Source organism: Chaetodon auriga, chromosome 9, assembly GCF_051107435.1.
Source record: "Chaetodon auriga isolate fChaAug3 chromosome 9, fChaAug3.hap1, whole genome shotgun sequence".
NCBI classification, from domain to species: domain Eukaryota; kingdom Metazoa; phylum Chordata; class Actinopteri; order Chaetodontiformes; family Chaetodontidae; genus Chaetodon; species Chaetodon auriga.
In genome coordinates this window covers 28,477,219-28,502,598 of record NC_135082.1, presented here as the reverse complement: position 1 = coordinate 28,502,598, position 25,380 = coordinate 28,477,219, and the positions used below count along the sequence as shown (strand labels likewise).

The 25,380-nt window shown below is 47.3% G+C and overlaps 1 protein-coding gene across 2 annotated transcripts in view; it reads left to right on the top strand.

Moving 5' to 3' along the window:
* Window positions 1-25,380, top strand: part of mgat4b (alpha-1,3-mannosyl-glycoprotein 4-beta-N-acetylglucosaminyltransferase B) — a 77,801-nt gene that overhangs the window by 16,978 nt on the left and 35,443 nt on the right. For both annotated transcript variants that reach the window (XR_013077530.1, XM_076738388.1), the window contains exons 2-6: window positions 17,845-18,024; window positions 18,119-18,262; window positions 20,146-20,279; window positions 23,538-23,584; window positions 24,223-24,336. Coding sequence is in view for 1 of the 2 variants with exons in the window: in XM_076738388.1 (XP_076594503.1) it covers window positions 17,845-18,024; window positions 18,119-18,262; window positions 20,146-20,279; window positions 23,538-23,584; window positions 24,223-24,336 (619 nt within the window). In the remaining variant the exon portion in view is untranslated. The remainder of the gene's footprint in view (window positions 1-17,844; window positions 18,025-18,118; window positions 18,263-20,145; window positions 20,280-23,537; window positions 23,585-24,222; window positions 24,337-25,380) is intronic.

The window sequence follows — 25,380 nt, the reverse complement described above, 5'->3', positions numbered from 1 at the left end:
ACACACACACACACACACACAGTGTAGCTGTTCAGTGAATCTGATCCAACATAAATGACAAACATCTAAACAAACAAATAACTCAGTAAACACAAACAAACACAAACTGAAGCGTGTAAACAGATGATAATCAAAGTCAGTTTCATTTCTTACTGGAAATCCTTTACGTGTCGATCACGGCGAACGTGAACCACTGGTTAATAAATAGTACACGCAGTGGTTCCAGTACGCCTCAGTTACTGGTCTCATACTGGGAACGTGCTGATTAGACCTGCTGCAGTGATCAGCTGATGTGTTTTAATTAGAACATCTTTAAATAATCAGTGAAAATCTGCTGAACTGTTCCAGTCTGTGAGCTCACATCATGATGGGGGGGGGGGGGTGCAACCATCACCGTGGCAACCGCAGACCATCGACCGCCGGTGTCAGGAACAGGTCAACTGGTTTAGAGCTTCGACAAACCACAAGATCTGACCTTTGACCCCAACTGGCTGCTGACAGTTCACATTTCTCTCTCTCTCTCTCTCTGTTTACAGTGCGCCTCTCTCGCCCACTGCATGCGCTCATACACTCATAGAAAGAGTAGAAGAAGAAGAAACTGAAGGTTGGAATAAAAGTTCATGTGCAGATTTATTCAGGTCGTGTGTTTCTCACCAGGAGTGTGAAGCACTGAGACAGACGAGTTACTAATAATCAGAGATCAGTGTATGATAAAATATCACTGATATGTTCAATACTCACATATTTTTACTTGATTATTTTTCCATGGTGTTATTTCTGCTTGTCATTAATAACCATCTGAGTCCTTCCTTCGTTTGGGTCTTTGCATCATGAAACCTCACCTCTGTCAGCAGTGCGTGAAACCTGCGCAGCGACACTTTTGTTTCGTCACTGTTTTCCCTCCACTCGTGAAAACAAATGTTAAATAAACGTGGATAAAAACGCCGACTCGAAGCGACCTGAGAGGATAAAGTGCTGACTTTATGACTTCTTAAAAGCGTCTCGCAGACAGCAGCTGAGTGCGTCTGCCCGCATGAATTATTCACACTCCACTTTGCAGAGTCGGCGTTTTATTTGCAGATAAAAAAACAAAAGTGTTAATTAGAGTTTATCAGTTGGTATCTGTGCACGTGAACACAGATACACATATGCAGTAATGCATGAAGTATTCCAGGCATGTGTGAGCCTGAATACACATGTACAGTGTTAGCTGTGTGCTAACTGGAGCTGCAGCAAAACAAACAAAACACACACGATGACATAAATCCTGACGTCCATCTCATTTACTCACTGTGTGTGTGTGTGTGTGTGTGTGTGTGTGTGTGTGTGTGTGTGTGTGTGCGTGTGTGTGTGTGTGCGTGTGTGTGTGTGTGGGACATCACTGAATGACTCCACAGTGTAACCCGACACGACGCAGCAGCTGACTGCATGTTGTTCTGTGTAAATGTGGCCTGTGGATAATCAGGCTGGCAGTCAAACCTGGACAGCAGCTCTCTGATTGGTCAGGCCGAACACATCCAGGTGTCTCTGGACCGTCGGCCTGCTGGTGCGTGTGCAGCCAGCTGCCTCTGAAGCTGCAGGCTGAAGCACTTTATGAGCTCTGCTAATGTCTCCCTATGTGAGTCTGAGTCTTAATGGCCTTTAGTTAGCCGGAGGAGTAAATCTATGAGGCAGATGCAGTACTGATGGAGTATTACCGCTCTGCTGTTTGCTGTACTGACTGTTTATGGGAGGATTCAGTTGTTCTCTATAATCTGTAATGAACTTTGGGAGCAGAGGTAGTTTTGACGTTATGGCCGCACATGTCCTCCCGCTGGCTGCACAGCTTGTGCAGAGTCCATAGAAGTTTATGACGTGTTTACTGAGTGAACGTCTCTGCAGCTGCCACCCACACAGAGCAAAGCATGATGGGACCGTATGGCCGGACTGTCCTCGTCATCCCGCTGATTCAGTTCATTTTGTCACTTCCTGTGCTGTGAATGCAAACAGCTTTAACATGTTTTTCTGTTGGAAACTGACAGAATGTCCACTTCCTGTCACACAAACTGAGCACGTATTGTCTTTCCTTCATCTTTCTTATCGTTGCTGCTTCAGACCTTATTGTCATGAGACGACAGCAGAATTCGACAAAAGAGTGAGTAGACCTGAGAGCAGGTCCTGACCGTGTGGACGCCTCCTCCATCAAATCTCAGTCAGGAAGCGTCTTCAGGCTTAATTCCTCTTCTCTCTAAAACTTTGAGTTGTTAGCCAGCGCTAACAGCGCGGCTCTGAGGACGGTCCAGGCCGGACAACCTCAACAACTACTGGATGAAATTCACATGTGACCCTGATGAAGGCCTCAGGCTGAATTGAAAGTTGTTCAGGCTGGAGTTTTGTCTGTTCTGCTGACGTCCACGTCCTCCTCAGGGTGAACTGTAATGAGTCCAGTGATGCGTTCACTGTGTGTAGCGCATCATCACGTCATCATGTGACCATAAAGTGTTCCGCTGTTGTCCTCTGAACGTTCATGGGAATGAGCTGAACATTAATGTGTTCACCATCCTGTGGTCAGCTGACAGTCATGTGATGAGCTCTGTGGTGAAAGTGATCCTCTGGGACCATCAGCGCACACCGTAAACAGGAAGTGCCCGGACCCATTCAACGACCCCACGTAGCTCCCTGGGGGATTCTGGGTGGAGTAGCTGCTCCTCCTGCTCTGCAGCAGTAAAGGTGGACGTGGAGCCTCCAGGGCAGCAGGTGTTTGTCATGCAGGCCAATGAGCCACCAGGAGGTCACATGATGACGACGAGGACTGCATGAACACAGGGAGGCGTTTTATTTTGTCTTAGAGGACGCAGGCTGAACCAGTGTGGGAACAGAGCAGAGGAGGAAATGTTAATCTGTACGACCTACAGATAAGATCAGAGAGGAGCGTCTCAGCACTTATAGACAGGAAGCTATTATCGTATAGACAGGAAGCTACACTCCCACCATCATATGGACAGGAAGCTTATCGGTCTGTATGGAGAGGACGTGGCCTCTGCAGTCCACTCAGGGAACTCTGGGCCTCATTCGCAGTCACATTATTTTTTCTTAGAAACTGAATAAGAGATGAATAAAACTTCTGATTCATGAATGGTGACAACTGCAAAGCTCAAACTACCTTCAGACGTCCTGATGTCCAAAGTAAACAGTGTGTCCCGTCCTCGCTGTCTACAGCGCAGCTCGCTCACCAGACAAATGATGAGACTGTTTCTGGATCCAGGAGCTACTGAACAACACGATCATCTGGAGTTTGTGTCTCCCGATGAACGTCAGTCCAGTCTTCTCTTTTAGCTCTGTTTTTGGCCTCCGCCTGCTCCTCTTTGTCTGCTACGTCCACCAGCTCGTCTCTGACTGTCTGTCTGCTGTTTGCTGCTCAGCAGGTCGTGAGCTGTGGCTTTTTTCAGCTTCTTCTCTGAGAGTGAAGTCGTGTCGGACAGATGAAGCTCATGATGAGACTGAAGCTCGGCGGAGCTGCAGATTCAGCTGATCGTTCGTCTCCTCCAGAGACACAAACACTCCGTCCAAACACTGTTCAGTTACAGATATCAGCTGCTTCCTGATAGGTCAGGGACAGATAGCGGTCAATAAACAGGTGAAGTTATTTGGATGTGAGAGCGGACTGTCCATCAGTCTCTTTGTCTCTGAGGATTAGACCCACGAGTGTCCTGCAGGCATCACCTACAGTCAACATGATGTTTCCGTCAGATGCAACTCAAGACGTGGTGACAGGGTGCAGACATGGCCAAAAGTATGTGGACGGCTGAATGGACGTTTTCTTTCATGTAAAGACAGAGCACAGACGTCTCCATGAAGGACAGGAAGCAAATCACAGATGAACGAGAAGCTTTCAAAGGTCAAAGGCAACAAAAGAGCTCCAGTGGGTTTAAAGGGCAGAGCTGCTGTTTGTGCACCGCCGTGTTATTTTGGTGGAGGAGCTATTTCTGGGTGAAAGAAGCTCCACCGCCCGCCTGCAGTGCAACATGGGATACAGACTGTGACATAAATCCTGTTATTTATGGACGACACTCACTGTCATGGCTGACAGGAACAAAGCATGATGGGAATCTTAAGCGAGCTGACTGCTGAGCAACAGTTTGAGGTTTTCTCCTCTGGTTTCTCTTCTCTTTGGATCTCCCACGTTACCCAGAATGCTTTGTCAAACAGCTATGAGAGGCAGATGAATTTCTGCACACACAGAAAGCAAAAGGCAGCACCCCCCCCACCCCCCCCACAACAATAACAACAAGCACAACAACAACAAAAGACGACATATCTTTGACAGAATAACCTCACGTCCAGACGAGCTTCATCAGTGAGTTTGTCCACTTTCCTTCAGGACTTGACGTCCATGTTTGACTGATGTCTGATTTGAGTGATTTGGTGAAACAGTCTTAAGTCTTTCTTGCTTCTTCTAGAGCTTTCAAAGAAGGTGTCCTTAATTATGTTTGAACCCTTTTCTTTATGGAGTTTTTCTAGCTAATGCTAACTAGCCAGCTGTCTTCTGTGGACGTTGGTCGTTTCTTTGCTGTCAGTCGGTGGAATAACATGAAGCTGGAGTGAAAGCAGTCCTTTTTATTGTTTTCTGGGATCTCATTTAGTTGTCGTCTTGGCAGTAAAATGCTGTCAGTGGGTGACCTTTAAACTATAGAAAACATTGAACCAATCAGAACCTGTTAAATCTGTTGACTGGTAAAACAGAGCACCAGTAATAACCTCAGTCCATCTGAACTGTCACTGACAAAAGAATCAAACAAAACCGATGTCAACGATTTATCTTTCTGCTGCTTCTTCAAATGCGTCGACTGAACCTTCATTGTTTGCTCTGTGTGAACTGCAGCTTTGACGGCAGCACCTGAGCAGATACCTGAGCCGCGATGAGCAGATGAGCAGATGAGCAGCTTCAGTCACCTGCAAGGTGCCAGATGGTGCAGCAGATCTAAACGTGTGTGTGTGTGTGTGTGTGTGTGTGTGTGTGTGTGTGTGTGCATGTGTTAGTATTCTGAGGGCGTTACATCGGCCACTAGTGCACACACAGAATATATCTAAGGTAGGTGTGTGTGTGTGTGTGTGTGTGTGTTCATGTTATCATTGGCTGCTGCAGCACAGAGACAGCGAGGGGAATAAGGACACGCTTCACAGTCTAGAGGACATCTGATCTCATCTGTGTATGTGTGTGTGTCTCTCTCTGTGTGTGTGTGATGGTTGACTGATTGGAGATGGTGTGAGTCAAGTCGAATCCTTCACACGCACACACAGACAGGGTTGTCGTGGTTACGGCGCGGTGCAGCAGGAGGCTGACGGCCTGTAGTCGGTCGGCTGTGATGCTTCAGTGTGTCGCTCTGAATCTTCGTCCGCGACACGTTTCACGTTTTCAGTCAGATGTCACAAACTCAGAAGTCAGTCTGAGTCTGTGTTTTCCTCCAGCTGTCTGATCCTGAACGCCCCACTGCCTCCTTCTCCTCCTCCTCCTCCTCCCTGTTGCTTTGTTTTTAGCACACATGCTAATGTGGCAGCCATGTTGGCAGCCTCTGAAAAGCTAGCAGCGGTCACAGTAATAGTACTCATAGCTGAGGCTGCATTCACTTCTTCTTCTGTGAATTTGGGTATTTTAACAGTTTGAGTTCAGTTTGTGTTCGTTTACAGACGGACGACAAGTTCAGAAAACATGAAGGGACGTCATGAAAACAAAGCCGATAACATCCTTTCACTTCCTGATGGAGGAGATGCCCGAGAGCTGATCTGCCACAGAAATCACAAAGAAATCAGGGACTAAATCCCAGTTAAACCCACTGAGTTCATCTGGTGTGACAGGAGGGTAGGAACCAAAACGCTGCCAGATTTTGGTTCCTACCATCTCTTTGTCTCTGTTCCTATTGGATGTGACAGCTGATATTGAGAGGAAGTGGCATGTGAAAATATCTGAGAGCTGCCAACTGACCAGTGTTTGTGTCTGCGTGTCTGTGTGTGTGTGTTTGCTGAAATGAACCAAACCAAGAGCCATTATCATGGTCCCACACACACACACACACACACACACACACACACACACACACACACACACACACACGCACACACACACACTCAGACAAACAACAGTATTGACTAAAGGCTCAAATAAACACAAATCCACTCCACATATCGACTGAAACAAGAGCTCAGACAGTGTGTATACAGCTCTCTCTCTCTCTCTCTCACACACACACACACACACACACGTACACACACATAGTATGATGAAGTCATGATGTCAAATGATACTGTGTGGGTTCGAACTGAAGAGACTGTGTGTGTGTGTGTGTGTGTGTGTGGGACACATTGTGAATGATGTGCTCAGTGATGGTAGAAGTATTCAGGTCCTTTATTACAGAGTTAGCATCTCCCTCCTCTCTCTGACTTATCAGTAATGAAGGTTAATCACAGGAAATAACAGATCATGAAGAGCAGAATCAGTGAAGGAAGTTGTTTGTGGTCTTTTTGTTGTTCAGACGTTCAGTTAACACAGATTTACAACATGAATCAGAAAAGAAATCAAGTGTAAAACAAGAGTTTGATGTGTAATCTGTTGTCAGTGTGAACACTGATGTTGTGTTGGGAGGCTGCATCCTCACTCCTCGCTCCTCTGAGGTCTCTCCTCGCTCCTCTGAGGTCTCTCCTCGCTCCTCTGAGGTCACTCCTCACTCCTCACAGGTCTCTCCTCACTCCTCAGAGATCTCTCCTCACTCCTCAGAGGTCTCTCCTCACTCCTCACAGGTCTCTCCTCACTCCTCACAGGTCTCTCCTCACTCCTCACAGGTCTCTCCTTGCTCCTCAGAGGTCTCTCCTCACTCCTCGGAGCAGAAATCAGAGCTTTGGCCCAGATTCAAACAGGAACAGGCTCCTGTTTCGGTGTCAAATGCACCATCACGGCGAGTTGCTTCAGCAAGGTGATTCTTAAAACGTCCAAACAGAAACAGAAGTTTGGTCTCAGCTCTGTTTGAACTGGATCACAGAATATCAGCAGAACACACAATGAATGAATGTTTCAGATAAACACTGAGAGACTGTGGAACAGTGAAGATGAAAATGTTAAAAATAACATGAAACACTGGTGCAATGATTGTTTTACTGTGCAGTATTTTCCTGTTTGACCTACACCACAACTTCATATATTTATAGAAATATTGACAGAATATTTTGTTTCTTCTGATTACCAGCGACAGCTAGTGGAAATATAGTATTTACTGCTTTTTACAATGGGAGAAAATGAATATTGAGCAGAATAAAGTTCAAGTTATTGTTGGTTCGGCCTCCAGCACAGCTCACTGGTTCAGCTCACGCCAAAAAAAAGAAAGGTTGAAACCAAATGCCACGTTTTCCACAAGACGTGGAGGCTAAATATTTAAGTCCAGAGGTCAAAGGTAAAGGTGAGCTCAGTTTGTGGGTCGCTGTGTTCAAGGGTTTCAGTTTGAATCGCCACCACGTGACCAAACACGAGGGGAAGTACAAGAACTTGTCCGATCAAGAGCGCGAGGGAGTCGGATACTTGGCTAGCTAAGCTACAAAATCAACAAGGACTTTATACTGAGCCTCGACCGTTACCGTTTACCGGTAGCATTAACTATTCAGCTACCTAGCCCGGGTGTCTTATTGATTACTTGCTTGAGTTACTTCATTGTCAGGCTGAAGTGCAACTGACGCAGATTCTCTACAGTTTTTCCAGAGCGTCCGCAGCTTCACAGCGACATGACGGTGACCGTATCCTCCCGTTCGTTGACGTTTCTTCTACCGGCAACCGTTAGCATGAGAGGCTAGATAACATCAGTTAGACTAGCTAACATTAATTCGCAACCTGGCGCTAGCTAATTAACTAATTTGCTAACGCAAGGTATCTGATGTACTGGACTTAATTTTACCTCGACCGTTACCGGTAGCGTTAGCTAGTTCCGATAGCGTTAGCTAACTAGCCTGCCTGTTTTATTGATTACTTGCTTGAGTTACTTCATTGTCAGGCTGAAGTACAACTGACTCAGTTTCTCTAGTTTTTCCAGACCGTCCGTAGCTTCACAGCGACTTGACAACGGTCACCGTATCCTCCCGTTCGTTGACGTCATCTCTACCGGTAACCGTTAGCGTTAGCTGCTAGATAACATCAGTTAAACTGGATAACAGCGGTAGCTAAGTAACTAGTTAGCTAACGCTGGCCAACTGACGTACTGATCTTAATTTTACCTCGACCTCGGTTACCGGTAGCATTAACTAGTTCCAGTAGCGTTAACTAGTTAGCCAATTAGCCCGCCTTTGAGAATGTGTCCCTCTCCCGACGTCCTGTAACGAGGAGGGTTGAGGACATCGAGGGACATCTGGAGCTTCAGCTGAAGGACAGAGCGGGCAGCTTGGACTCTTTGTCCCTGGCTTTGGACGAGAGCTGCGATGTACGTGACGCTGCCCAGCTACTGCTCTTCTTACGTGGGATAACTACCGACTTCAAACTGACGGAGGAGCTGGCAGCCATACAGTCAATGAAAGGGACAACAGCTGGACGTGATTTGCTCACGGAGATAAATGCATGTTTGGACAAGTTGGGACTGAAGTGGGACAAGCTGGCAGGTGTGACAACAGACCGTTGTCCAAATGTGACGGGAACAAATGTTGGACCTTTGAAGAGAAGACAGACATCCTCTGATTTTCACTAGCAGCTAACCGAAATGTATAATTTACTGCATTTTACAATGGGAGAAAATTAATATTGAGCAGAATTAAAGTCAAGTTATTGTTGGTTCGGCCTCCAGCACAGCTCAGGTTTCTCATGTGGCCCCTATTAAAAATGAATTGGAATTAATCGTTTATTAACTTGTTTATTAACTCTGCCAATGAACCCAAAAGCCCATAATTCATAGTTCACCTGCTCTACACAATCAGATTGTTCTCCATCCTCTCCACTCGTGGACCCTCCATCGAAGCTCTCAGCTCGGCTGCTCACTCCCTGCAGCCGCCAGCAGCTCATTGGCTGGACGACCGGAGGAAAGTGAGGAGCTGTCAGAGAATCACAGGCTCATCTTTTAGACACAAGAGTTTATTTTGGGTTTATTTTCATTGGCCAGCTGCTGTATTGAGTCTCAGACTGAGTGTTTCTGATGCTTCCTGGACCCCGAAGAGGAGTTTCAGTTGAGATCAGTACTTATTCATTGGTTGTTATTTTGAGCTCTGACTCCATTCTCGGAGAGCTTTTTCTAGTTCAGTGTCGAGTTATCATTATGGATTTGACCTGTTTGTAGAGGAGGACTCTGTTATGAACTGGCTGCACACCTTTGGTCTTGTCTGACGCTGAAGTTGGTCATCTTTCTCGTTTCTCAGCCTGGTGCTGGAACAGAAAACATGGAACGACTCAGAAGTAGTCGTGTGCATTGTTGTTGTCATTGTGTGTGACCGCGTGCCTCGAGCCTTGTGGTGAAAGCATCGGCCTGTCCTGAAATCAGTCTTCAGAAAGCAGCGTGTGTTCAAGGTGTTCAGACGGACACCTGAGTGCTGATGGGGAACGTTCATTTTCCGTATCTGTGCTGTAAATGCTAAGAGATGCACCTGGCTGAGAGACTGAGGCTTCAAAGACTTTGTCTCCGTCCATCTGTCTTTGTGTCTGAGAGGAAAAACAGAAAGTGGCTTTGTTTGTGTGGCTCGTTCAGCCTTTTTGGCTAACACCCTAATGCTCCTAACAGCTCTCTGCTGCTTCGTGTCTGCGCTGCCGTTTAGTTTCTCATGTTTTCTGTGTTTCTTCTGTTGTTCGGCACTGAGTCGGGTTTCTTGGCCGTCCCGCTCTCTGTTTCGGTCCGTCTGGCTCGAATGCTAATGTTCCTACCGGCCCTCCACTCGATCTGTGTGAATTAATGGAAGAAAAGGAGAATGGTGCTTTGTTAATGTCTGTTCTTCAGCTCCGCTCTGAATGGAGCTCCTGCTCACCTCCTGTTTTCCATCACTGTGGATGCGTCTTAGCTCTTATCGCACTGGCTGATTTCTGCTATTTTTGCGAGCTGAAGATAAGACGCAGGATTCTGGCATCAGGTTGTATTTACAGAAGGTTAACCAAGGACGGAGAGAGAGTCGCCGCACATTATAAATCAGTGTGAACAGCAGAGGAGGATTGTGGGAGTCTTGTGAAAAATGGCAGGCGAGGTGTGAACATTGAAAGTTAGGTTCATCACACTCTGCTCAGCTTTCACATCACTTGTGCAGTGATGTGGTTCAGGAGGAGCCCAGACCGAAGGCGAAGGTCTGGATTTCGATTGAATCTGCTGTCCGAGCCTCAGCCGTGGTCGAGCAGCCACAGTCAGTTTGACTGATGCATTAGAAATGCTTTGTTATCAGACGTTTTGGACTCCATGTGGACGGTGGGTTATCTCGACTGCGATGGCGTCATTGATGAATGTGATCAAAGGTCTAACAGGAAGTGACTGATGTGCTGTGTTTGAAATGAGGGTCCACGCTGAGCGAAGTCCGGCTGCTGACTCAGACTCCAAACATCTGTTAGGCTCATAGTTCTCCTCATTTTTTCCTGCTGTCAGGACTTGTTAGCCGTTTGCTGCTATAAAAGGTGATTTTTCTGGCCTCGTCGAGGAGAACGGAGAAGCACTCTGAGGGTCAGCCTTCAGCCAGATTTCCACAAACACTCTAACTCTCCTAATGAGTCTTTGTGATGATTGTGCCAAAACAAGTACTTCTGCTTTCTACTATCACAGCTCTGTGGCCTCACTCTGATGTGAAGTCTGTCCCATTCAGACTGAGTTTGTAGCTCTGCTGTCAGGGGCTGAGGTTTGGATTAATTTGGGTTAATGTTGGATTACAGTTAGGAGTGGACTGGGTGGGTCGGAGTCAAGGTTGGATTCAGGCTAAGCTACAGGGAAATAAGAGCACTGACTCTACCTTTACTACTTCTAAGTACTGCGTAATGTATACAGTATGTGTAACATGAATCCAAGAACTGAGAAAGCTTGCCCAGAATCAAACGCCTCAAACTAACAGCCAATAAACATCACAAACACTGAGGCAGGTAACAGCAGTAACACAGCAGGTACTAAACGCCATGGCAGCCGCCTGGTAACCAATCAGAAACAGCCCTGTGATGATGTCATGAGGGCTGCGGTAACAGTCATGTCTGCTATCAATTAGTCTGTTAACTATTGTCTCAGTTAATCATGTCTTCTGTAAAATTTACAAAGGAAAGAAATCCTTCACCTGCTTGTTTTCTCCATTTATGAGCCAAAGATGTTTGGTTTGTTACAACCAAAGACTCAGAAAATAAGCAAATAATAAGTAAAATGAGCATTTAATAAGATCAAACCAAAAAACAATTAGCAGTGAATCATTTTTAACCACCGAGAATAAAACCACAGCAGCTCGTTAGCAACCACCTGTGGCAGCACCTACAGTTAGCATCTGTGTGACACCCAGTAACACCCAGTAACACCCAGTAACACCCAGTAACACCAAACCAGCAAACACTGAGCAGCACCTGTCCTCCAGTCCTTAACATGGACTAATGGGTGCTCTGATCTTCAGTCGTGATCTTTAGTGTTGGACTCGTCCTCTTTGTCTGCAGTCTTTATATTTGTGTGTCTTTGAAGCCTCTCATACTGTCTCTCCTCTGTCTCTGTCTCTGTGTCTCTGTGTCTCTCTCTGTCTGTCTCTCCCTGTCTCTGTGTCTCTTTCTCTGTCTCTCTCTGTCTCTCTTTCTCTCTCTCTCTCTCTCTCTGTCTCTCCTCTGTCTCTGTCTCTGTGTCTCTCTGTGTCTCTGTCTCTCTCTCTGTCTCTGTCTCTGTCTCTCTCTCTCTGTCTGTCTCTGTCTGTCTGTCTGTCTCTCTCTCTCTCTCTCTCTGTCTCTCTCCTCTCTCTCTCTCTCTCTCTCTCTCTCTCTCTGTCTCTCTCTCTCTCTGTCTGTCTGTCTCTCTCTCTGTGTCTCTCTCTCTCCTCTGTCTCTGTGTCTCTCTGTGTCTCTGTCTCTCTCTCTCTGTCTCTGTCTGTCTGTCTGTCTCTCTCTCTCTCTGTCTATCTCTGTCTCCCTCTCCCTCCTCTTTTGCCGTCTTTTGTCCCTGACGCACTGTTGTAACTGTGTCCGTCCCGTCCCGTCCGTTGACTCAGCAGCTTCACTTCCTTCCCGTCTCGCTCTGACTCAGCAGGTAAAACTCTGAGCTCCACTTCCTGTTGCTCCTCCTTTGTCCCCTGTGGCCGACCTGACGTCCTGTTTGACATCTCTGCGCCCTCATTGGTTGGTTTGTGTTTTTCGAGTGTTTCTCTCTCCCTGTTGAACGTCTTTCTGTTTTTCTCTCTTTCGTTTCTGGAATCTCGTGGACTTTTCGTGTGAAATGTCAGACTTGACATGTGGAGTCGTTACTGCTGGATTAAACGTTAATAAATGTCACTGAACATTTTGTGGCTCCTCTAACACACTCGACAGTAACTGCTGTAATTCAGATTAATTCAGTGTAAATGACAGACGCTGCGGCGAGGCCTGAACTGACTAACATCGCTTGTTCATTCATTTATCTCTCCTGCGTGTGTGTCTCTCTGATTAAACACCATCTGCCGGGGGTGACATGTTGCGGTGAGAGTGGGAGGGGGGCCAGAGGGCCGGGAGACCCCTCGTTAGAGACCTCGTTAGAGAGCTCGTTAGAGACCTCGTGAAAAAGTACCAGACCAATCTGTCCATGAAGCTCAGCCATGTGAAAAGGATCGTCCAGTTTCTGTGTGTGTGTGAGCAGGAAGACGGCCATGTAGTCACACACACACTCACACACATGCACACACACGCACACACTCATACACACTTTATTATCACTTTATTAGCGTGGTGTTGTTGTCGGCTGCATAAGCAAAATCTCCACAGATGATAAAATGAAGGCCTGATTGAAGTGACTGGAAAATAAATGGAATTATTTTAGAGCTTAACTGCGACTGATTTATTGATCCATACATTGAAATCAATCTCTGAAGTGATTGATTAAAGTGACGAGTTACTCAATACATCTGTGTCCCACAAATTCAAAGAATCAGTTCCCAAACTCTCTGAAACTGTCTTTCATGGACTCCACATAAACACACATTATGACTAAAAACCACTGAGAGCAGTGATGATGGAAGTATTCAGGTCCTGTATTGCAGTAAAAGTACCAATAAAACAGTAAAAATACTCTGCATTGAAAGTATAATCAGGACTTCAACAGTAAAAGTACTCGTTATGCAGTAAAGTGTCCCCTGTGGCTCTACGTCCACACACTGCGTCCTGGACAGCGCAGCGTCCCTCCATGAAGGACGCGTGTTAGCTCGTCTTCCTCTACGCACCAAAATCCAGTCAGAACCAGTTTCCAACAAGCAAATCTCAGGAAACAGAGACACCCTGAGGCGTCTGAACCTCCTCTGCACAGCTGGAGGAAGTATTCTGATCATTTACTTCAAGCAGTAATACACCGCTGTAGAAATACTCCACTACAAGGAAAAGTACTGCATTCCAAATGCCACTCATTATTAGCAAAGTGTGAAGAGTGAAAGTCTTTGTTTTCCAGTGTTATTGTGTTACTGGACCTAATCATGTGCAGTGTCATGGAGAATAATAAGAATCAATCAATATCAGACTAATAATTAAGAACTGTGATAGATTTATTGATCAGTAGCATCAGGACTCATTTACACCCCACAGCCTCCTCCTTCCTGTCAGCTGGAGAGCCAGAAGACCATTAGCTGTGAGTCATCCTGTGGTAGTGTGTGTGTGTGTGTGTGTGTGTGTGTGTGTGTGTGTGTGTGTGTGTGTGTGTGTGTGTGTGTGAGAGAGAGAGAGAGAGACAGGGAAACAGAGAGGATGCTGGGTAATCTCATTACCTGGGTGGTCTCCACCCTGTGATTGGTGCCTATTATATTATTAGATAAACACACACACACACAAACCACACACGATGACTCAACCTGACCGCCCTCTCAACTGTGTGTGTGTGTGTGTGTGTGTGTGTGTGTGTGTGTGTGTGTGTTGTGGTGTTACAGTGCAGGATTACAGTATTAATGCCTTTTTATCCATCTTCATTCAGCTATTGATCTGGGCTTTGTGTGTGTGCGTGTGCGTGTGCGTGTGCGTGCGTGTGTGTGTGTGTGTGTGTGTGTGTGTGTGTGTGTCTGTCTGTCTGTCTGTCTGTCTGTCTGTGCGTGTGCGCGCGCGTGCGTGCGTGCGTGCGTGTGACATGTTCTTGCTGCAGCCTGGTCACCTCTAACCCCGCATGATGGCTTTACTTTCCAGTTATTGATGTTCTTGTCTTTCATTAATTTTTGGAATTGGCCAAGTGAACACACACACACACACACACACACACACACACACACACACACACACACACACACACTCACTCTCTCTCTCTCTCTCTCTCTCTCTCTCTCTCTCTTTGTTTGCTTTGTCCTGTTAAACTTGACAGATAGAAGTGTTGGATGAAGTCCTGCAGGTGCCCCCTACAGGCCGCAGCACTACATTACAGCCACAGTGTGAAAACATCCTGATGATTCGTTTATCTGTCCTGAGAGTCTCACCAGCAGTGAGACAAACATGTCCAGTTTGACCTGAGAGCTGCTGGGGGGGAATGTGACGAGGAAAGACGAGAGGCAAAGACACTTTGAGCTGAGGGGACAGGTGCATTCAGGTGCTGGAAAGACAACAGGACGTGGTAGTTTGTCTGCTGCTGAGGTTTGTCCATCGCCAATAAACGTCCATGTGTCCAGTTGTCTGAGGTGGGTGTCCACCTGGTCAGGCTTCAGAAACCTCTGCGCGCGGTTCATCTTCTGAGGAGCAGGAGTTCAGTCAGGTAGCATCCAATGAAAAGTCAGCACTTATTAACATCATTTTGTCCAGTGGTTGTTGAGAAAGCTCACTCTGGACTGTCAGTGGACAGACAGACAGACAGACAGACAGACAGACAGACAGACTGAGGGACATCTGCCTTCTTTTGCTGTGTTCAGCCTGGATTGAATCTGTCTTTGTTTGCTCTCCACAAACAGCCGTCAGAGCTGCACAGATGTTTGCAGTCACAGTTTAGACGCAGCACAAAACGTCCAAATCAAATATGTCTCATCACTCCGTCTCCTCTTGTCTCGGCTGTCTCTTCACACCCACTGTTCACGTTAACTTCAGTCACGCCGCCTCGTGTTCAGTCGTCTTCAGGCCTCTGGAGGGATGACGCCAGCTGCTGGTGATGCTGAGGGATGTCTCCAGCTGCTCCGCTTGATGTTCCATTGATCTCGATATTGACGGCAGGCATCAGTGTCCTCAGAATCAAAGTGAGAGAGCTTCTTTCCTCCATTTGAAGTGTCACTGCCACAGATCTGATGTCAGAGTTAAACTTCACTGTGTGAGGTGACACGAGGCTGAGCCACACCTGTAGCTGCAGTGAAGGTGTTCATACATCACTTCCTGTTGACGCCATCCTGCCTGTTCAGAGGCGACCCACGCTGTAGCTGCACAGATCGATAGACTGTCCTTTTAGATTTCTGTCTTCAGATTCAACAAATAATCAGTGTGAATAAGAGGACGGGCCGGGCCAGATGTTGCCCATGCTTCCTGTCTCTATGCTAAGCTAAGCTAGGCTAACCCCGTCCTGAGCTGTTCCTTTAAAGGTGCAATGTGTAAGATATTATCAGCAAACTGTAAAGTAATAATGTCTGCGTATTGTGTTGAGACATCGACTGATGGTAGCATGCTAACCAGCTCTAACTGGCTACCGGCAGCTAGCAGCTGCAGCAAAGAGTGCAGTTAGCAGCAGTTAGCGGTTACTCTGGTGATACGCTGCACCTGTTTGTGTGGAGTGACCTTCGACGGGTGGTCGGCTCTTACACCTTGAACCTTGAACCAGGTCGCCCGCAGTCACTGTGTCTCTGCTTCATGACGTCTGTGAGGACTTTAAACGTCTTCGTGTCGACTGTCGAGTTTCGCTTCAGCCTGCAGAAACACACAGTTCACTGTTTAACAGCCGACGGCTGCAGGAAGGAGATTATTTCATCAGAGCAGATAAATAACTGGGCAGGAGCATCATTAAAAACTCATCAGCGAGCAGAGAGAGAGTGTGTGTGTGTGTGTGTGTGTGTGTGTGTGTGTGTGTGTGTGTGTGTGTGTGTGTGTGTGTTCGCGCTCACTTCAGTTATCAGCCAAACAGATGTGACCATTGTGCTCCATTAATGAGAGTTTGGGGGAATAATTACAGCAGAATGAGGATGTTTCTGTGTGTTTTTACTTGTCCGTCTGTTGAAGTCCAGCTGATGGCGACACCTGCTGGTCAGAGTTCCATCAGTCCTGATCTTTCTGCTGACTCTGCGACGCAGCGCCACCATCCGGGCTACATTTCTTGTCTTGAACCACATTGAATTTAATGAATTTCCCACCTTGATCGCTGAGCTGAAATGAATGTTCAGCAGGTGAGGAAGATGATGGAAGATGATTAATTAATGTTTCACTGTACAAACTCTGATTTATGTCTAGATAACAGGCGACAGTCATTTGTGAAGTGTGACTTCGGCGCCGTGTGCAGTTTTTTAGAGCAGCATCAGAGGTCACGTGATGAGCTCAACGTGATTGGAGCACATTGACAGACTGAACTCTTATTTGTTGGTTTGGACGCGACATCCTGATGAACAGGCGTGATATTAGAGTCAGTGAATGGAGACGCTGCGTGTGAGTCTAACAGGGATTACTGCAGATTTACCTTCGTGTAGCATTAACCCAGAGGGATGATGGAGGATGTTTCTGCAGCAGATGAAGGATTTAGCGTTTTATTTTCATGTTTTTACTCAGATTATGTCTTTTTTCTCTACCTGTTGATGGTGACAAGCTGCTTCAGCCCCTCATGCTCTCTGCCTGTGGAGTAATCCTGTGAAGCCTAAATGAAGCTGCCACACGGCGCAGGACACAGAGGAGGACGGAAAGATCAATGAAATAAGTCAGAGACATGCACAGATTAATGTCCAACACGTCTCAGGCTTCAGTCAGTCAGAGCGCTGACGCTTCATGAAGACACACAGACAATAGAGAAACATTTCCTGTGACGGTGACACGACTGATGGCTCTCTGAAGGTTTCTCACCAGCGTCATTCATCAGCTTCTGCACTCACATCCTAATTTGGCCAAAGGATGTGGAGCTGAGGAGGTTTTGATTGGCTCAGAGCCCCGTCAGTCAAGTCCCACACGCACCCAGACAAACTTGATTTGCTGGTAATGTTTACAAAGCTCTGCTGCTAATGACCTGATTCTGATTCTGTCTGTCCACGAATGCCACGTCCAGACTCAAACCAGCAACACGTTGGTCCGTCTCTCAATACCGTCTCACTTCCTGTCTCTGGCTCTCAGCTCATTGGTTCCTACTGAAGATGTAAATCTGTAAAAACTCCTCATAAATATTTAGTTTCCTGTTTAAAAAGGTTTAAAACAGCTGCTCGCTGTAGTTTCTATCAGACAAACTGGAGGAAACAGAGCACTTGATGGGACTATTTTCAGCGGTGGATGAATCCACGTTTGAGTCAGAATAAACTGCAGAGGTTTAATGGAGCTCAGAGGAAGAAGGCCTGTCACACACACACTGAACTGTTAGTGGATACGTTCATACTACACCAGGTCTTAATTCATTTAGCACGGTCCAGCCTGGTTTTAACTGGTTTGAATGGGTTTGAACTGGTCTAACCTGCTGTAGGTGTGAGCTTGTGATCAGATGTTCTGTTGAAGCTTCTTCAGCTTCTCGCTGTTTGACTGGCAGCTGTGTGACGCTGTCTGTGTTTGTGTCACCTGTTCTCAAAACCCAGAATAATCTCTGCTCCTCGTCTTCTCCCCTGCAGGAGATGTGGTGGATATCTACCAGAGAGAGTTCCTGGCGTTGAGGGAGCGCCTCCACTCGGCCGAGCAGGAGAACCTGCGGCGCTCCAAAGAGCTGAATCTGGTCCTGGAGGAGATCAAGAGGGCCATCGCCGAGAAACAGGCGCTGAGAGACATCAACCGCACCTGGAGCAGCCTCTCCGGTCAGAGAGGAGTTCATTATGTGCACTCTGATTTAACCTGCTTTGAATCTAGAGTATCCTGGTCTCACCTGGTCTCACCTTGTTCTGGTTTCAGAGGAGACGAGGCTGAAGTTGTGGAATGTGAGCAGCAGTAAAAACGTCCTGCAGCTTCCTTCCATCTTTCATCATCTTCCTCACCTGCTGAACAGAGAGGACAGCCTGCTGCCCGCTGTGCACCTGGGACAGGGACGCACCGGAGGTAAAAACTGTCATCATCATCATCATCATCATCATCATCACCAGACCTTTTAAATGTAAAATAAACACATGAAGCAGGACGAAGGAAAAGTCCCCCAGATTTACAAAAGACCTCAACCTGCATCAGATCAGCTCACACACACACACACACACACACACACACACACACACACACACACACTCACTCCTGAGGCACTTTACAGAACAAGCAACCCAGACACAGCACACCTTCCCTGGGGAAACATCACACTGAGGCCTCCCATCACATCCAAGTCTTATGGACCAAGGTCACTGTGTGTGTGTGTGTGTGTGTGTGTGTGTGTGTGTGTGTGTGTGTGCGTGTGCGTGTGTGTGTGTGTGTGTGTGTGTTTGGGCTCAGAGTGTCACATTTAATTTATTTGTAAAGCATTTTTTCTGCTGAGTAAACTATTTCCTGACAAGTCTGCTGTACACAAATACAGATAACCAGAGAACAGACGCATCAGAAAAATGGAAGGGGTGTGTGTGTGTGTGTGTGTGTGTGTGTGTGTGTGCGTGTGCGTGCGTGCGTGCGTGCGTGTGTGCGCAGTCAAATGTATTTATGATGCACTTTGAGTAAAACAGGTTAGTCAGATGGAAAGTGCTTTATGGTGCCGCAAAGGACGAACAGATAAAAACCAAGAGAAGACACAAGAAATGTATATTCATCTGTGTGTGTGTGTGTGTGTGTGTGTGTGTGTGTGTGTGTGTGTGTGCGCGCGTGACAAATCTGATTTATATGTTAAGCCTTTGAAACACAGCAGGCTTGACACAAAGTGTTTTTTCCAGAGCATCAAGGAGAGAAAATCAGGTTAAAGAACGACAGCGAGGCTTTTAAATTTGCAGATACGCATAAGGCCAGAGGGTGTGTGTTTTTGTGTGTGTGTGTGTGCGTGTGCGTGTGTGTGTTTTTATTTTCCTCTCCTGTTAGCTGATTTTCACAGTCTGACTTCTGATTCATCCTCAGTTGTCCTGGTTCAGTCTGGTTTGGTTCAGTTTTGGTCATATTTAGATCAAATGAAACCAAACCACAAACAAGCCAAAGGAGCCATTTTTCCTAGTCTTTTAATGTGAAACCTCAGCAGGAAGGAAGTGCTTTGTTTCACTGATGGCAGCTTGATGTCAAACAAAACAACAGTACAGAGGAACTACTCAACAACCTCAGGCACCTTAACTACCCACCGGCTGTGCTTATTTGCTGGAAACACTCCCCAGTCCCATTATTCAGGATTAAGCAGCGGCTGGGTGTATTTACTGGAAGCAGCTCACAGTCCCAGCCTCTCTGAACAGCCCTCAGCTCTGCTCTGTGTATTGCAGAGGTGCCTTGAAGTGCACTCCAGCTTTATGGACTTACTGGGACTCCTCCACACCTGCACCCCCTGAACTACTGGGAACTTCCAGAACTCCTCGTGAACTTAAACGCTTGACGCTCCTCTTAACTTTCCACTGGCTGTTTGTATTTTCTGGAAAAACGGCACACTCCTCAGCCTCATAAACCACCCCTGAACTACCTGCTGGCTGTGTGTATTTCCTGGGACTGTTCCACATTCCTGGGCCTTTGTTTAAATATTTCACACTCATGAGGACCCCCTGAACCACCTGCCAGCTCAGTGTATGCAGGAACATTTTACATGCTGTCCCCTAAAAATACCCACCGACTCGTTGTATTTGCTGGAAAACTGAACATACTGGGTTTGGTTTCACACTGGAGCGACCAGCCGGCTCTGCATAATTGCTGGAAGCAATTGACATTTCAATGGATGTGTTTTTTTTTTGAGTGACAGTGAACTGTACATTTGACTGAAGTGCAGACACGTTCACGGAGCTCCGGCTCACCTCTGACATCTCCTTCTGTGTTCTGTGCAGTCTCCATCGTGATGGGGGTTCCCAGCGTGAAGAGGGAGGTCCACTCCTACCTGACCGACACGCTCAGCTCTCTGGTGTCCGAGCTCAGCGCCGCCGAGAAGGAGGACTGTGTCATTGTGGTCCTCATCGCAGAGGTCAGTGTGTGTGTGTGTGTGTGTGTCTGTGTGTGTGTGTCTGTGTGTGTGGATGATTGGCCGTGAATGTGTGTTGATGCGTGTGCTTCCTCGCATGCTTTCTAAAGGTCAGTGGTTTAGCTAATGAACCCTCTCACACACACACACACACAGTGATAATATCAGTGTTTAGCTTCTGTGCGAATGCTAACCTCACACTGCTGCAGGGCAGTAAAACACTGATGTGTGTGTGTGTGCTGAAGCAGTGAAGCTGTGAAGTGTGTGTGTGTGCTCTGGTTTATGTCAGTGTGTGTGTGCAGTGATGAAGATCACACTCCGAGTGTCACTGCTGCAGCTTCTCCTGTTGTTTTACGTTGTTGTTTATTTTTATGACTTTCTTACTTCATGCTGGTCCGTCTCTAAATACTGTTGGACTTCCTGTCTGTGGCTCTCAGCTCCAAGCTCATTGGTTCCCAGTGAAGATGGACATCTTTAACAGAAGCTTCATGTTAAAAAGGTTCAGTCATTTCCTCAAATGGCTGCTCACTGAAGATCTTAACAGACAAACAGTGCATTTTGGGGATTTTTACTAATGATGTCATGAGTCTGCACATGAGATCTGATGACAGTAGGAAGCTGTGAAGCAGCCACGACAGCATGATGGCAGTCCGAGAGGACGCCTGGACTCGCACATGGAGACGTTTGTCAGTGGATCAGATTCACGCAGTGAGCCGGTCGGTTCGGTGAAGAACTGCTGGAGCTCTCTGCAGAACACGAACCTGCTGCATCAGGAGGTTTCCTTCAGCTGCACACGAGGCCCCAGATGAACCTCCTGAAGCTCTGGTCCACAGCTGGTCCTCCAGTGCCAGGACACACCTGAGGACACACCTGAGCCTGTTGGCATTCAGCCACAGCCTGGACTCAGGCCTGAACCAGCCGGCAACGCCCCCCTTTACAGGACGACATGTTTCTGCTCACAGCTGTATGACTGAAGCCTGCACCTCCTTTACATGTTACCAACAGCTCTGATTGGCTCTTCTTTACATGTTACCAACAGCTCTGATTGGCTCTTCTGCCTCTATAACTGCTCTTACACTAATAAAGTATGATTGACTGATGAGGCGGAACTTCTCCTGACCTCAGTGCTTCCTGTTTGGAAGCAGACCCCCGTCATCGTCCTCAGCCTCAGACTCTCACCTGCGCTCACGTGGTGTTCTTCAGCAGACAGAGACAGAACGCTGCAGATGTTCCTCCTGAGGACTCAGAGCAGCGTCACAGACCTGTTCATGTCAAACAAAGAGATGTTGTGGATCTGCAGGGTTGGAGTTGGAGCTACGTCACCCAGCATCCTTCAGTCATGTAAAATTCATGTTACACATCTCTCCACTTTAAAAGCTGTAAGTGCTTTCGCTGCGAGACCAACCCTGCTGAGACACCGTGGGACGAGTTTGTCCTTCAGTCCACGAAGATCTGTGGACCCTTGAACCTGAACGGCAGTCTGAATCCACCAGGGAGGAACTTTGAAAGTGTGTGTGTGAGAGACAAAAACCACAAACCTGAAGACATTGAAATATCAGCTCAGAGGAAAATGGAAGGAGACAGATAAGAAGATGACCAGCGGAGACACACATGAGTCACAGAACAACAGACAGAAGACGTCTCCAGTCTGACGACACGTGTGCGGCCTTTAGAGCAAAGGCTGCTGGAGCGGCGTCCTCGGTCCTCGCCGCTCGCTCGCCGCTGGCCTCAGCTGCAGCTCGTGTGCAGAAGATGGAAACCTCTGAGTTTTCCACCGAACTGAACTGATGCCCTCAGGGCCGCCTCACAGGCTTTGCCCTGGAAAGAAATCTTTTTTTGTCTTTTTGGCCTTGAAATGTGTCACATCAACAACTCTGAGGTTTGTTTCAGAAACTGGAGAAGCTCAGAGCGAGAAGGACTCTCAGTAAACACCGACAGAAAAAGCTGCGTCTGCTGCTCGTTAACACTGAGCTCTGTGGTAAGCTCCACCCAGCTGGCACCTCCAGGCCGCCAAAACAAACCACAAACTCTCCTCAGAGACGGAGGAGCGGCGGCTCGGCTCGGCTGGTGGAAACATGTGTGACCTCTCAGAGACCTTCAGAGCCAGATGATTGGGTCCCAGAGGGAGTCCGCCTGGGCCACGATTGGCCGAGCAGGAGGCTGAACTCTGATGTCATCGATTGCTCAAGTCGCTGTTGATGTTCGAGAGGGAACAAATGTGTGTGTGTGTGTGTGTGTGTGTGTGTGTGTGTGTGTGTGTGTGTTTTGGTGCAGAAAAACAAAAACATTCAAATGACCTCAGTACATCGTGTGTGTGTGTGTGTGTGTGTGTGTGTATGTGTGTGAGAGATGAGAAGCTCCGCCTGCCATAGGTTTGCTCTGTGAAACAGAAAACAAGCGTCTCGCTGCGTCTGCTGACTGATTCTCAGGAATCCAGCAACAAATGTGTTTGTGTGACGTTTGAAGGAGGTGGACAAAATATTAGAAACACCTGTCAGAGGAGCAGAGTGCAGTTTAAGACAAACTGTCTCCTCCAGAAGGAGCTCATGAAGGGAGCATTTCCTGTTTACTACAATCCAGAAACAGGAAGTGGTCAAAACCTGGTGATCAGTTAATAAGGAGGGAGGAGTGAGGAGCAGGTGAGTGAGGCCAGGTGATGGAAACTGGGTGTACCTAAACTGACAGCAAGACCGTGTGGGCCAATCAGAGACATGCAGGCACGTCGCAGGTCGATTCCTTTGTGAACGTCGTGTTTCCTCGTGATGATCTGAAAATATGACACGTTGACCTTCAGAGGAAACGAGCTGCTCGAACAGGACTCTGTGACTCAGCAGTAAGCTGGACTCTCATTGGACAGCTCAAGGTTTTTGGCTTCACCCTGGAAACAATGAATGAATGAATGAATGATGTAACCAGGATTATGACAGCATGAACGACCTTCAGGAGAGCCACAGAACAGGAAACACCACCAGCCTAAAACGTTCGGCTGGAGCTGCTCGTGGCAGCCGGAGCGGCACGTCCTGACTGCTTCCTGTGGCTGAGCCACTTCCTGTGGGCTCCGCCTGCTCAGGTGGGACTTCAGGTGTTAACAGATGCTGCTTTTCTACTCGTTGTTTATGGGAACAGCAGAGGTGTGTTTGGGCCTGTGTGTCACATGACCTGCGCTGCGGCCACTGCTCCATGATGTCACAGTAACACCTGACGTGTGTGTGTGTGTGTGTGTGTGTGTGTGTGTGTGTGTGTGTGTGTGTGTTTTTCCAGGCTGACCAGCAGTACGCCAGCAGTGTAGCAGACAACCTGAAGCGCCTGTAAGTCCACCTGCATGATGGGATGCCGTTTCCATGGCAACAGATATGAGAGGAGATTCTTCACTTCCACTGTGTGTGCGTGCGTGTGTGTGTGTGTGTGTGTGTGTGTGTGTGTGTGTGTGTGTGTGTGTGCGCGCGCCCGCGCGTGTGTGTGTGTGTGTGCGCGCGCGTGTGTTGACGTCACCCCATACACATGGGCCTTTGATCACTGCTGTGTGTGAACAGCTGTGTGTGTGTTCTGTTGTTCACGGCATGCAGTCAAAGTGCAGCATGTTATTGCATGATTAATTTAACACACACACACACACACACACACACACACACACTCTCAGCCTGCAGGAACCTTTTTGTAAAAACATTTCTTCACTCAAAGATTAAGTGTGATTTTTCCTTCCTTCACTTCCTCCTCTTTTCCTTGCTCACCTCCTTTCTTCCTTTCCTTCTTATCCTTCTTTGACTCCTTTTCCTTTCCTTCTCTACATCCTTACTCCCCTCTCCATCGCCTCCTTTTCTTCTGGACCTCTTCACTTCCATCTTTATCTCCTCTTTCCCTCTTCTCACTCGCCGCCTTCTTCTTCGTTGGTGTGAAGACACTGTTGAATGCCAAATGAGACGCTAACGTCGTCTTTGTGTCTCAGTTTTCCAGCAGAGATTCAGTCGGGTCTGTTGGAGGTCGTCTCTCCGTCCGTCCACTTCTACCCCGACTTCTCCCGACTCCGAGAGTCCTTTGGGGACCCCAAGGAGAGAGTCAGGTGTGTGTGTGTGTGTGTGTGTGTGTGTGGACATAAGCTTCTGGTTTATTTAACAGTTTGCCAACAGCATGACTCAGACTTTATGGAACAACCTTGCATTTTATGTGTGACTGTGTGTGTGTGTGTGTGTGTGTCATTGTGGACATAAATCTGTTTACACAGTCACGTTGTGGGGACTTGCCTTCATTTGGGGACAAAGCTGAAGTCCCCGTAAAGTAAATCATTAAATGTTGGTGTTATGGTTCGTTTAAGTCTCCAGGAAATGAATGGAGGTCTATGAAATGTCCTCTGAAGTGATGGAAACACAACACGTGTGTGTGTGTGTGTGTGTGTGTGTGTGTGTGTGTGTGTGTGTGTGTGTGTGTGTGTGTGTGGCTTCGGGACAGGAAACTCCTCTCTCACGATAAAGTCTGTCCTAGTGACACGGACTGAGTCGGCGGCGTCGTTTGTTCTTCTGCTGTTTCTTCTGAAAATGTTTGATCGTTTCTTCTCTTTGATTTCATCCTGGTTTTGTTTCAGAACCATTTGATGAAATATTCACTTTATACAGCAGCTGCCTCTTCGTCTGTGGTAACATGAAACCTTTCATCAGTCACACAGGTGATCAGTTTGATTGATTACTCGGCTCACAGTGTGTGTTTGGCTCCTTAACGTCTCCGTTGGTGTGGAGGCAGAAACAAACTGAACTCATTTACACTGACAGATATCTGAGCTGTTTAGATCATTGTGTCTCTGTGTCTGTCCTCTTGTCTCTGGTCTCTTTAGATCATTGTGTCTCTGTGTCTGTTGTCCTCTTGTCTCTGGTCTCTGTAGATCATTGTGTCTCTGTGTCTGTTGTCCTCTTGTCTCTGGTCTCTTTAGATCATTGTGTCTCTGTGTCTGTTGTCCTCTTGTCTCTGGTCTCTTTAGATCATTGTGTCCTCTGTGTCTGTTGTCCTCTTGTCTCTGGTCTCTTTAGATCATTGTGTCTCTGTGTCTGTTGTCCTCTTGTCTCTGGTCTCTGTAGATCATTGTGTCTCTGTGTCTGTTGTCCTCTTGTCTCTG